This window comes from Xenopus tropicalis, chromosome 1 (genome assembly GCF_000004195.4).
Source record: "Xenopus tropicalis strain Nigerian chromosome 1, UCB_Xtro_10.0, whole genome shotgun sequence".
In the NCBI taxonomy this organism is placed as follows: domain Eukaryota; kingdom Metazoa; phylum Chordata; class Amphibia; order Anura; family Pipidae; genus Xenopus; species Xenopus tropicalis.
This window is the reverse complement of record NC_030677.2, coordinates 48,751,002-48,765,538: the sequence shown is the minus strand read 5'-3', so window position 1 is coordinate 48,765,538 and position 14,537 is coordinate 48,751,002. Positions and strand designations below refer to the sequence as shown.

The window sequence follows — 14,537 nt, the reverse complement described above, 5'->3', positions numbered from 1 at the left end:
ACAGTAGAGGCATGTCATAGGGGGCGTGTCCGGGGAGTAGGGGCGGGCTCAGCCTAACCTTGCTGGGAATGTGTTGCTCGGAAGGCAGACACTTGAGGCACATGCCTAGGCGGCTCAGCATATGTTTGCAGGGGACTTTGTTGATGTTTTTGTTGTTTAGCTCAGCTGACACCGCGAATGCGGCTCCCTGTGCTCCTACATTAGAGCTCGCCTTGTAGCAGGGCGCTAACAAGCACACAAAACACACGGACTTGTATCTGTAACAAAATGATGAACGGGTACCCGCCCGAGGAGTTCCGCCGGGAGACCGCAGCAGAGCTCGGCTCCCCGACCGCTTCAGTCTCCCCGACAATCGGGGCTGCGGCTCTGGGTCCCTTCAGTGGGCAGGTGTGCTGCCTGCGGGAAGAGGGGGAGCGGTGCAACCGGCCGGCGGGCAATGCCAGCTTCAGCAAGCGCATCCAGAAGAGCATTTCCCAGAAGAAAGTCAAGATAGACTTGGACAAAACAGTGAGTAGCTTTGCCTGTGCCCCCCCCTGTCGCACGTCCCCCGGTGCCGGTAATGTGAGTGATTACAGAGAGTGAGAGCAGCCTGTTCCCTACACTGCAGTACGGACAAGTGCATTGTTTCCCTACTGCCGCTGCTACAATGTTGCAGGCTGAGGCTTCATACCGTGTTGCACCATGTTGTCTCCTGTCTGGGGCTCTCATTGTGCGGCTGCTCGACTTCTCCCTCTCTGCAGTGGGAACAACAAAGTAGCCAACTCTCATCTGCATGGCAACCACTGGCCGGGAAGGGCTACCACAAGGGCCACTTAACATTCTGCTTTCATTTTCTAGCGAACGTTTGCAAGGCTCTTCAGCCTGCCTCTCTGCAGCCTATGTTGGACTACAATTCCCAGCATTCCCCGGCAGACTGCAGGGTAATGGTGATATTTAACAACAGCTGCGGAGATGCAGACGGGGCACAAAATACACAGGTGTCTCTGAAATTAGGAAAAGTTGCTTTAATCAGCGTTATTTCCATTGGCAGCGGTACTATGAACTTTGTAATAGTGAACGGGGCCGCGCCATTGATACGGGAATGGCAGGGAGAGTGTGAGCCCAGACTGTCACTGCACTTTAGCCTCTTTGTTCTGCCGCCTATGGTTGCACTGGCCACACACACATACATCTATACACATACTGACACACACAGACACGTCCGAGTGCATCTCCGGCAGCACATCGGCTCTTGCCGTAATCCCCCGGGGCTCGGCACATAAACACAGCGCGGAATAATAATCGCCAGTGCAGCAGAATGGGAATGAGGAGCAGCAGAATGGGAATGAGGAGCAGCAGAATGGGAATGAGGAGCAGCAGACTAGGAATGAGGAGCAGCAGAATGGGAATGAGGAGCAGCAGACTAGGAATGAGGAGCAGCAGAATGGGAATGAGGAGCAGCAGAATGGGAATGAGGAGCAGCAGAATGGGAATGAGGAGCAGCAGAATAGGAATGGGGAGCAGCAGACTAGGAATGAGGAGCAGCAGAATGGGAATGAGGAGCAGCAGAATAGGAATGGGGAGCAGCAGACTAGGAATGAGGAGCAGCAGACTAGGAATGAGGAGCAGCAGAATAGGAATGGGGAGCAGCAGAATAGGAATGGGGAGCAGCAGAATAGGAATGAGGAGCAGCAGAATAGGAATGAGGAGCAGCAGAATAGGAATGAGGAGCAGCAGAATAGGAATGGGGAGCAGCAGAATAGGAATGGGGAGCAGCAGAATAGGAATGAGGAGCAGCAGAATAGGAATGGGGAGCAGCAGACTAGGAATGAGGAGCAGCAGACTAGGAATGGGGAGCAGCAGAATAGGAATGGGGAGCAGCAGAATAGGAATGAGGAGCAGCAGAATAGGAATGAGGAGCAGCAGAATAGGAATGAGGAGCAGCAGAATAGGAATGGGGAGCAGCAGAATAGGAATGGGGAGCAGCAGAATAGGAATGAGGAGCAGCAGAATAGGAATGGGGAGCAGCAGACTAGGAATGAGGAGCAGCAGACTAGGAATGGGGAGCAGCAGAATAGGAATGGGGAGCAGCAGAATAGGAATGAGGAGCAGCAGAATAGGAATGAGGAGCAGCAGAATAGGAATGAGGAGCAGCAGAATAGGAATGGGGAGCAGCAGAATAGGAATGGGGAGCAGCAGAATAGGAATGGGGAGCAGCAGAATAGGAATGAGGAGCAGCAGAATAGGAATGGGGAGCAGCAGAATAGGAATGGGGAGCAGCAGAATAGGAATGGGGAGCAGCAGAATAGGAATGAGGAGCAGCAGAATAGGAATGAGGAGCAGCAGAATAGGAATGAGGAGCAGCAGAATAGGAATGGGGAGCAGCAGAATAGGAATGGGGAGCAGCAGAATAGGAATGGGGAGCAGCAGAATAGGAATGAGGAGCAGCAGAATAGGAATGAGGAGCAGCAGAATAGGAATGAGGAGCAGCAGAATAGGAATGAGGAGCAGCCGGCAGTTGCCTAGTGGTGCTGCCGCAGTGCACTTTTGCTTCTGTCTCTCGGTTGTTGTTGTTGCAGTGAAACAATTGCTCCATGTCCCCCTCGCCGGCTGGTTTTGTGTTTATTGTGTAGGGGTGGTGGGAGGTTGGTAAGTTAGGCAGCATTTGTGTATCACATTGGCAACAAGTAAGCCGCTGCGATTAAAGTCATGGAGGCAAACTGTATTTTATTTAGTAGAGAAAGCAGTTCATTCTAACACAAAAACAGCCTTGTGCTTTATCTGCAATCGCACTGCCCGCAAACAGACTGTTGCTGCCGGAGCGCCACAGACGCACCGTGTAGTTCTGCTGCAGGATAGTGCCGCTGCTGTTGTGGCGGATCGCTGTCACTTTGCCTATGTTATCGCTTCATTCCCTAGCTGACTGGCAAGTTTGAATGTGGGGAGTGCAGACGGAAGCTGCTGTGTGTCACATTGCTTTGTGCTGAGCTGCAGTTACTCATCCACACACTGATGTTTACACCATAAACAGAAGTCCTTTATGACAGGGGACTTTCAGCCGAGGCTGAACTACACCTCACAATCTTGGCTGAACGAGGAAGACTTATATAAAAAAAAAAAGCCTCAGAAATTGTAATTGACGAAGAGCAGACAACATGGTCGCGTTTGCAGGCTTCCAAACAGCCCCATGACACATGGAAAGGACTGTTTCTCCTCTCTCCCATAGCTAACCCCGCCCCCACACCTCGGCTGCACACGGCTCAGCTGGTGAGGGATTAGTTGCTCGGCTGCGCACACAACTCTCTCAATTCATGGCTCAACTCTGCCCTTCAGCTGCAAATAGGTGTCTCCCTCTCAGGGCTCGCCACCTTCTCTCGGTTCCTTGTGTTGCTGCTGCTTTGTATGCTGACACCTGATGCTGCCATATAACCTGCCATATACAACATATAGTATTACTGACTGTATACGCTAGAATGAGTCTCTGCAATATTACTGATCTACTGGGTTTTGTCTTTTGCAAAGCATCCAGGGATTTGTAGTTCTTTGTTGTCTTTCAGCCGGCAGTCAGTGCCGGGATGTTGCAGGAAATCGCTGCAGCAGTACTTGGTCACAAGTCGGTGTCTGTTGGTCTAGTTACGCAGATTTAACAGGCTGTTTCCAATGAAAATTGATTTTGAACCCTTCCTGACAGTGTAGCTGTTTATATTTATTTACTTATTTATATTTAAGCAAAGTAAATGTCATCATTACATCTTTTTTTCTACTTCTGACAGGACAATATGCACTTTTCCTAGCAGGGTTTTTCATGGCTAGAAACCGCATACAAGTGCTCATGGTGTAAACAAAAATCATAATTCATGTGTAATGGGAGCTCTTTACCTAATTTCACTTGTATTTATACATACAGACCCATACTGACCCATCTATCCACTCACATACAGACCCATACTGACCCATCTATACACTCACATACAGACCCATACTGACCTATCTATACACTCACATACAGACCCTTACTGACCTATCTATCCACTCACATACAGAAATATACTGACCTATCTATACACTCACATACAGACCCATACTGACCTATCTATACACTCACATACAGACCCATACTGACCTATCTATACACTCACATACAGACCCATACTGACCTATCTATCCACTCACATACTGACCTATCCCTGTCCCGTTTTGCTTCGCCAAAAAATTAACTGTTGAAAAATACGCAAAATGGAGAAATTTGCAAACACTGCATGACTTTCTTGGCACGCAAATTTTGTGTGACTCAACTTTTTTAAAGCAAACATAACTTTTTCCTCACTCGCAAAATTTTTTTTTGTGGCAAATTTTTGCTGCCGTTCCACAAAAAAAAATCCACCAATGGCGAAATGCAGAATTTCGCTGCGAATCCATGCCTGTCGAAAAATTTCCCTCATCACTATTTCTGTACTCTTAGCAATTTGTTTGATGTATCATAATTAGTGTGCATAAAAACTTCCAGAGGCAACATCACTTTGTGAGTGTTTTTTTTTTTAAGAGAGCTAAAGTCTACAAAATATGGCTTCAAATGCTAAATTTCATATTCTCCATCATTCCAGCCCAGGGATTCAGCAGTCCTATAACAATAATGTTCCATCTATGCCTTCAAAGCAGCTCCCCATCTTTGATCTTGTTAGGCAATGGCTCTGTTGTGTGTCAGTGGCTCTGAGTGTGCTTGGAGCTGCTGTGGAGTCTAAGCTTAGTGGTTGTTGTAAATCAGTGCTGTCCAACTTCTACGGTGCCGAGGGCCGGAATTTCTCTAGCATACATGGTGGAGGGCCGCTAATGGAACCCAGTTTTGACCACTCCCCTTTTTGAAACCACACCCACTTCAAACCACACCTATTTTATCACAGTGGTGGTAGCACAGCAAAATCCCAAATGCTTGGTCCTTACTGTGGGGATATCAACCATCATTCATATGTGAAAGAATTATGTCATATTAAGATATACCCTTAAATTCCATGTCTCCTCCTCCCCTGTGGATAGCAGAGCAACCCCCAGTACATAATTACACACCTTAGGGACCATTAATGGCTATTTCCAACTGCTAACAAACTCCCACTACAAACCCCTGCCAGGTTCACCTCCCACAAGCAGCAAAGGGCAAGCAGAGTATGGCACACACAGGAAGCACTCTGCCTTCCCTACCCTGCCTGTGTGTGCCATACTCTGCCTGCCCTACCCTGACTGTGTGTGCCATACTCTGCCTGCCCTACCCTTCCTGTGTGTGCCATACCCTCCCTGACCTATGCTGCCTGTGTGTGCCATACTCTACCTGCCCTATGCTGGCTGTATGTGCCATACTCTGCCTACAGTACCTATGTCTGAGGTGTGAAGAAGTGAACAATGGGAGTGATTACAGTCTGAGCCTGAGGTGTGAACACTGCAGGGGTAGAACAATGCAGGTATTAAAAGGTGTGAAAAACACAGGGGATTACATGTTTAAACAATACAGAGGGATTACAGCCTGAATCTGAGGTGAGAACCATGCAGGGGGCCAGTTAATCTCAGTACTGATACCATTTAATGCTTACTCAAAGGTAAGCCATCAAAGCAGCCAGACAGGTGGGGGGCCACACAGAGGGGGGTCGCGGGCCGCATGCGGCCCACGGGCCGCCAGTTGGACAGCACTGTTGTAAATGATCAAAGCTTGAGTAAGGAAAGTTACAACTGTCATAGTAGCTGATGCTATAGGCCCAGAACATATGTTGTAACATGCCCAGGCTAATTCATTGGTGAGGGTTAATCCTCCTTTTCTTGTAGAGATCATTTCCAGTTCCTCATAATTAAACACACATACTATTACGCGTTTTTTCTAGGCCGATTGCTACTGTTTCTCAGTTGTATCTCCCCTGAATCCTGACATCATGCAGGCAGTTAGACACATCAGGGCCACTTGTATAAAAGGGCAAAAGGGGCATTTGAACAGGGCCTAACAATCCTGGGGGCCCACTGTGTCTGTATTAACTTTTCTGACAGTCCCTGGGACTTCCCTGTGTGACAGTGTGTGGAAATATGTGTGGAGCAGTATTTATTTGAAGAAGAGGATGGGGTAGATTGCTAGTATGGAAGTGAGCGTGCACCTCGGCTCCCTGTGGGTATGAAGTGCGCCAGTATGGCAGCTTGGGATCAGCAATCTCAACTAAAAAGCAAAGGAGAAAGATAAAGCAGAACAAAATACAAGGAGGGGGGCAAAAAAATGCAGTTTAGAATAAAAGGACAAGTGGGACAGAAAGAAGGAGAGAGAGAAACCAGCCAAAAACAATGGCAGATGCAGAAAGAATAGAAGAGCTTGGGTAGCACTGGAAAAATACTATATGTAAAAGATATAGCACGAGAGTCAGAACAGTGGATTAAGCAAAGGATTGAGGATTGAGCAAAGAAATCAAAAGGGAACATGAGCAAAAAGTAGTTTGAAAACTTTTATCCTATTAATTTAAGTCGTAGAATACACAGGGATTATGGTATCAAGTAAAGCATTCAAAGTTCATATGGGTGTAGATTTTAGGTGTCCGTGTATCACCCCAAATTAACCAGTTGATACGAATGAATTAAACAACTCCAAGCAGTATTAACAAACTGCAGTATTTTTTATTAGCAGTATAAGCACACTGTGGGGCATATTTATTATACTGTGTAAGAAATGGCGAGAAAATTCGCCGGGCTTCGCCGTATAAAAATGGCGTTAAAATGGCGTCATTGTTTTACGCGTTTTTTCTTCCACCAGAACTTATGGAAAATAACTGCGTAATATCCGCCGTTAAGATGGCGATCTTTTCCACTTATTTTACACAGCTTTTTACTGTTAGTTTTACACAGCATAATAAATACACCCCTATATGTTTTGGGCAGAGCCCTTTCTCAAGTGTACACTTTTTCAAGTGAAACTTGAGAAAGGGCTCTGCCCGAGTTTGTTAATACTGCTTGGAGCTCTTTGATTAAATTGTATCAATTGGTATAAGCATTTCACAGTGGAATGCACAACCATAGAGTTTCATCGCAGGCAAGGGGGAGTGAGAGAGATGAGCAGAATGGGAGGATTTAGGGGAACTCAGCTTGTGTATGTGTGGTGAGGTAATGCTTTGAATCTATTCATTTGCTGCACTGAATTTATTGGCATACCTGGGGTAAGTGTAGTGCTTGATTCATGATCCATGTCTACCGTGATATTAATGTCTTGTTCAAGGTTAATCTGATCATTGTCCATTTTCTGACCAAGCTGAATCCAAAGCAAAAATTAAATGACTTTAGGTTACATGATCAAGGAAATATATTTAATTATTCTGATTTTCATACACACATTCCATCATGAACCAAGGATTTGGAATGGGCAACTGTCAAACCATAAAAGACTGAGTTTTTTGCAGGAGTAAAATAATATTATGTTGAGGTTGACATATTTAATTATATAGGTTATTACAAAAGGCACTGCAATAGAATACACCAAGGATTACCACATCAGCATCCCATTATACCTCATACTGTCATAAGTGGTTACACAGTTGTGTAATCATCTTTGGTGTATTTAGCATTGTGTGAAATACTAGATTAAAAAGAGAAATGTTTTGGTTTTTTTTAACAGGAGTGTTGATTGTCTTAATTGTCACCACTTTGCATAGCTTTCTACACCCTTTATATGTCCGAATTTTTTTTTACCATGTGATTTGTCCCATTGACTTGATTGGGATACTCCAGCTCCGAGGTGGTGTAATAGTGAAATATATTGGCCTCAGTCTGGAGTAAAATCACTGACATGTTGATTATAAAGATTTAATTTATATACCATTTGATATATCTAATACAGCATATTGTATATACATGACTATAGCAATAAGAGTTTGCCTCTAAGGATACATGCTGGTAAAAACACACACCAATATTCCCCATGTCTGCGAATGTATGCTGTGATATCAATGGTATCAGAGGCATCAGGCAAGATTTTTTTTTTTTAAATAGGTTGATCTGAGCAAAGTCTGACAGTTCACCTTGTATTCTTAAGGTGACCATACACAGGCTATAAAAACTGCTGATGTCTGATTTTGGGGCCCCCAGATGAGCCTCCCCAACCGATAGCTGTCCAAAAATCGGGCATGTTTAAATATCCAGTAGTGATGAGGAGTGCATCACCACATCAATTCAGTCCTCATCTCGATGGCCTGTATCCCGTCAATTCGATGCGACGGGCCAAACAATCAAATCAATCTGATGTCGTCCACCTCAAGATGGACATATCGGTGACAGATAAGCTCATTTGACGACCTCGGCAAACAAGCAGATCTTCAAATATAAAGCCACTTTTAGTCCATTCTCCTACTGGAGTTGTATAATCTACTGTATATACCCACTAGTAAACAATAATTTCACACTCAAGAGACCTGAGATTCAAAATAGGCTCTAGTATTTTTAAGTGCACAAATTCACAAACTGTCCCACACAGGCCTAGTATAAAACACCTTTATTTATAAAACGCCTTTATAAATGGGAATGGTTAGTCCTGTTCTGTTATCTATCATCCGGAGGACCTGCTTTCCTAAGGACTTCTATTCAAAAAACAAAACTTTTGGGGGGACAACTGCCATAACCTCAGACATGACTCTTTGCATCCTGAGATGAGTTGGTGTCTACTTTTTGTTGGGCAGCAACCTGATTCCTGCAGCATTTAAAGGGAGTGTTAGATTCTGGCAGATGTTCTTGTAGACACTATCAACCAAGTATTTTAGTGACAGGTTGGTGCAATCTGCACATCCTATTTTCAAAATATAGTTGAATTCCAAAAAATTCAGGGATGGCTGGTGGGTTCTGTAACGCACAAAACTACTAATAATGCCACCGTCAGTGAGAAAGCATATGTATCTCAATGCATTATGGGAGTCCCATAAAATTGTGTGCCCTGTAGTAGATGATCTGCTTGTCTTCCACTTCCGCCATTTCTAGTATTTACTAAGCTTTACCAGATAGTAGGAAAAGTCTGTGCTTGTTCTGTTTATGATCATTTTCTCTCTAGGATATATCTGCAAACATTTGTTTCTGTCCTTTATTTAGGCAAGGCACCTTTATATTTGTGACTTTCACAAGAACTTAATTCAGAGTGTCAGAAATAGAAGGAAAAGGAAAGGCAGTGATGATGATGGAGGTGATTCCCCTGTTCATGACGCTGATACTCCTGAGGTATTTATGTTTCCCTCCTAGACTGTATATATTGTACATAAACTAAATGTAACTTTTAGCCTTTTTATTTTTTAGAAAGCTATAGAAGCAACTGCATTGTAACATTGCTGTCTCGCATTGCACTGCTATCATTACAAAGCTCCCCCTCTAGCTGTGCAAAGCTTCAATTGTTGAATTGTCAAGACATTATCTAATATGCTAGGGTTTGTTCAGGGGTAACTCTGAGGCCATAATAGTTTGTGAAGTAAGATATTGTGTGTCAGATATTCCCTAGATCAGCTCTGCCCAACATTTCCTGTGTAGTGCGCTAATTATCTGACATAGTAGTTATTTGTAGATTAGATTATATCAAAATGATGATGTACATGGAGCCATTGGTACAAATACCAACTCATGGGCCTCCAAATGGGCACTACTGTTCTGGATGATCAAAAATCTAAGGTAATGAAATGTTGCATTATATTGAAGAGGAAATGTATTTTGGACTGGGTTTCTTTCCTGGCTGGGTTCAGTGATTTTGTAAGAAAGAGCTATTGCTCCACCCTCTCCTTAGCAACCCTATTCTCATTATATAACTGTCAAATGAGTCAACAGCTGAAGGGAGAGACACTGAAACTGTGGGCAGATAAATGTATAAAAATACTGTTCAACATTAAATGAATTCTTCTAATAAGTGTGATATATTTTTATTGACTGTACTTTCTCTTGAAGACAAAATATCTATGTTTACAGATATTGGGTATGAGAGTTGGTTGGCTCACACAGTTAAAGGAATACTGTCATGGGAACATGTTTTTTCAAAACGCACCAGTTAATAGAGCTGGTACAGCAGAATCCTTCACTGAAATCCATTTTCAAAAACACAAATAGATTTTTTTAAATATGACATAGGGCTAAACATATTCTTCATTTCCCAGGGTGCCACAGCCATGTGACCTTTGCTCTGATAAACATCAGTCACACATTACTGCTGAGCTGCAAGTTGGAGTGATATCACCCCCGTCTCAGCAGCCAATCAGCATTAAAATGGGAAGGCAGCAAGATAGCAGCTCCAAGTAGATATCAGAATAGCACTCAACAATAAGAAATCCAAGTCTGGCTTAGGACTCCTCCAGATACATGGGAGTAGGAGAAACAGTAGGTTATCTGAAAGTATTTCTAAGAGTAAGAACCCATGGAGTGAGTTACTCGTCTGTGATAGATTTCTGCTATGGCGGGCAGGTAACCGTTCCGAAAAAAGGGTTTCCACCGGCAAAGAGGAAACTTGCGCGAGTTTGAAAAACCAAGTAATGTGAATGGCTTTCCACCGAAGACTTCTATTGTTGCCAGTGGAAACCCTTTTCGGAGTGGTTAATCACCCGCGATAGCAGAGATCTATCGCAGGCAAGTAACTCACTCCATGGGTGAGTACTCCATGGGTTCTTACCCTAATTTGTAGCGCTGGCTCCTTCTGAATGCTCAGACTCGGGTACATTGCACTGAGATGGCTGCCTACACACCAATATTATAACTAAAAAAAATATATTTGTTGGTTGAAAATTAAAATTTTGAATAGTAGAGTAAATGATTTGCTATGTTAACAGTGTCACTTAGAAATAAAAAGTACACCATAAAAATCATGACAGTATCCCTTTAAAGGGATATTGTCTGTCTGTTTTCTGTTTATGACTCATTTTGATGGGGTTCAATGTCCAATTTTCAGCCTTACCATGTTTAATTTTTGAGTGCACTGTTTTATTCTCTATTATTCAATATTCTGGCACTGTTTTATTCAATATTGTTCAATATTTTTTATTCTTGATTTTGAGTAGTGGTTTCCAGAGATCAGTAGATATATGTTGATGATAAGTCTGATGACTTTGTTACCCTTTCTACCTCATTTCACATCTAAGGGCACTGGTATTCTTTAGAGATTCCAATTTTTCTTCTACTCATGTGATTTCCAGCTCCGTGTATGGCAGTTGCCCTTCCATTGACCTAAATAGGAATACCCTGGGCCCTCCCACCAGAGATTTACATTTTTGCTGGTGAGAAATGATTTGCAGGAGCAGCGCCAATCCTGGGTCTGCTGCTGCCTGATGCAGCAGCCCCAATGCCACCCCCTTGCACCTTGCTTACAACTTTAACATCAAAAGGGGTTCAGAGGGGGCTGTATTGCTATAAAACTTTCTGCACTAGCAGAGACAAATTTTCATTTTAAGATCAGAAATTGGGCTCTTAAAGTTACCAGCTTTTTGACGCCCATGGTAACTAGCCACTTTCTGCCGCCTAAGGCAAGGTTCTCACTTTATCAGAAAAATATCCCAAACTCAACACAACATGTCAGTTTAAAAAATCACATTTTAATTCAAATATCCAAATTAAAAGTATACAGACCCCACAAAGTGCTGTCTTACGCGTTTCGTACCCATCCAATATTTAGTCATAGGCTGTTGTCCTATGACTAAGTACCGTATGGGTACAGGACATGTAAGGCGGCACTTTGTGGGGTCTGTATGCTTTTAATATGGATATTTGAATTAACTCTGGTCCTTCTTTTTTGACTGGCCATTTGAAACCCTTATAAATATAAAAAATTGTATATTAAAGGTTCTCACTTTGCCTCATGGCAGGATTGGCCTTGTGCAGGAGACTAGTTGCCTGTGGTAATCTTGTCATGTATCATTGCCCCAAGTCAGCAGCTTATCTGCCCATGTATAAACTCCCTGATAGTCTCCCCCACAGATATCTGTCTGGTTTAAAATTCCTGTTAGGTGAGGACTGCATAGGGATCTGCTATGATCCAAGCCAAGAGGCCAAATGATGAGATCAGCCCAATTAGGCCCAGTATGTAGGTGGGCAAATGAGCAGATCTTTAGGTGTATGACCACCTTTAGACTCATGTTACATATTACATGTGGTGTATGCTCTGCCAGTGAACAAGTACCTGAAATAGAGTAGCCAGTCATTTGGTTTTAAGGTAAACAGCCCAAAAACATACCAAATTTACCTGATGGCGGGCGGTTTCAATTAAAACCTTCCCGGTGAGAAAAACTATGCAGAGAATATGCCACACACGCCATAGCAATGGATATGTTTTCAGCTTAAGAGCCATCTTTCTAAAGCCGTTTTCTCTTGTCCTAATCTTTATCCTAGACTACACTATAAAACACAGCCAAAATATTTAGCAACTTATGGTAATGTCACTAAAGTGTCTGTGCTAAAATAAAATCCATTATATGTTATTGCTTTGCCAAACACTGCTTTGAAGGTCACTTCAGCATTTAGGAGCCTTCTGATGATATTGCGAAAGCAATAAAAACAGTCTGCATGCAGTTGCATTTATTGTACAAGTGGCCATAAAACTCAAAAAACATTTTGTTCATTCCAGGTCGATTTGTTTCAGTTGCAAGTAAACACACTAAGAAGATATAAGCGACATTTTAAACTTCAAGCAAGACCAGGGCTAAATAAAGCTCAGTTGGTGGAAGTAAGTACAACAGGTTAAAATGAATATTATCACTGTAACCTTATAGGAACTATTATCAACTCATTCAGTCATTTCTTACTTTTTATTTATTTTGTTTTATTAAGTATGTTAGGGTTTTTTGTTTGTTCTTCCCCCAAAATACCATTCATACAGCTATCTGATCAGTAGGGTAATTGACCTTAGCAAGCAGATTACAATGACATTTTATAAAAACAGAAATTTTTTAATGAAACTCTGTGATCATTTATCCTTGATTAGACCTTTCTAGGTACCAATTTAGCAGATCAAACTGTGGTGTGATTGCACTACTGGGGTTTGGCCAAAATTCCACTTATTGACTTCCGTTCACATGCAGAGTAATCAACTATCGCAGCAGCCCGGCAATCTACAGTTGGTTGAGTTGCAGACCAGATTGTATGCATGCTTGCATTTTACCAGGGATGGCTGTTTGCTCCTCCTGGTAAGGTGCCACCTTGTCTTATGGCAAAGATACCCTCATAGATTTGGATTGATGTGTTATTTCTATAAGTGTCTGTAAAACAACTCATCAACAATCTATTAAAGGCTTATTCACTTTTAAGAGTGTGAATTGGTACCCCTTGGGGGACCTTTGTGGCAGTTGCCCCAGTGATGATAAGGACCAGATTCAATTCAGTAATAAAAGGATTTCCTGATTTAGTTCTAGATTTTCCCATAGACTTCAGTGGTGTTTTTCACATCATATATCAGGAGATATGGCCCTAAGATCACTTAGCTGTTCCCAAAATTCCAGACATTTGGATAGCTGCCTCTACCTTTAGATGACCAGTTCAGTTATTTTGCTTACTGACCCTAGCATTCAGGCAGAGGTCTCAGTAACAGGCTGGAAGATAAAAAGAAGATTCAGAACATTCACAGTGATATATATATATATATATATAGAATGTATGTATAATATATAGGTTAATGATGCAATCTAAATTTCACGGTTTCATGAAAGTCATTTTGCATTTTTTTTATTCTTTTAGATAATTGGATGCCATTTCAGGACACTTCCTGTAAATGAAAAGGACACATTAACATATTTTATCTGCTCAGTGAAGAATGAAAAGAACAAATTGGACCACAAGTCTGATGGTGGTCTCCATTAGAACATAGGAGTGGTTTTATGGACATTTAGACCTGCTGGAGATATCGGCAAGCTCTGCTATGGAATAACATCTGTAAATAAAATAGTTTATTTTAGTGCTTTTTTGTGGAAGCTGTATATGTTGCAATCTCAAAGACTGAAATTTATTACTTAAAAAAAAAAAATTGAAGGATGTCTAAAAGTGCATGTGACTGTTAAAGGGCAATTTAACTACAAAGTGACTGATGTGTCTGTATCTAGTGCAATAATTTCACTCACAATTAACTCCTGGCCATGTGGAAGTTCATGTCGTATCACCTCTTTTTAACATTGCATCTGACATCTAACCTGATGTTCTGAGGTAAGTCAGCATAGCCACAAAACCGCCATGGTAGGAAGAATTAGTGTTATCATATTATCACATAAGCATCGTTCTGCCACAGGGTGACCATAAATTGTTTGGGTGAGAATTAATGATGGCATTGTTTTAAGTTTGCAGCAAGTTAGGGTATCATTGAAGGATTATAATGATTGGTTGGTATGATTTGAATTGTGATCCACAAAACAAGAAGATGAAACATTTTGGCAAGGTTTCTAGGGAGATTCCAAAAAGTGTTCACAGACAATTGTCCTAGCTGTCAATTGTTGACTTTGCCATAAAGGGCGTTATTTGTCCAAATGGGATGACTTCTTTTGGCTATATGATCACTGTGGTAAATTGTCCCTTTATAAACAATATTTATAATTTTATAAACAAATAATTGT

The 14,537-nt window shown here is 42.3% G+C and overlaps 1 protein-coding gene across 1 annotated transcript; it reads left to right on the top strand.

Moving 5' to 3' along the window:
• Positions 1-200: 200 nt before the first annotated feature.
• sap30 (Sin3A associated protein 30kDa) lies at positions 201-13,957 on the top strand. The gene is given in 4 exon segments (NM_001016618.2): positions 201-507; positions 9,070-9,195; positions 12,566-12,664; positions 13,672-13,957. Coding segments are annotated over 4 exon segments (585 nt in total). The 5' UTR covers positions 201-270; the 3' UTR covers positions 13,795-13,957.
• The last annotated feature ends 580 nt before the right edge of the window (positions 13,958-14,537 follow it).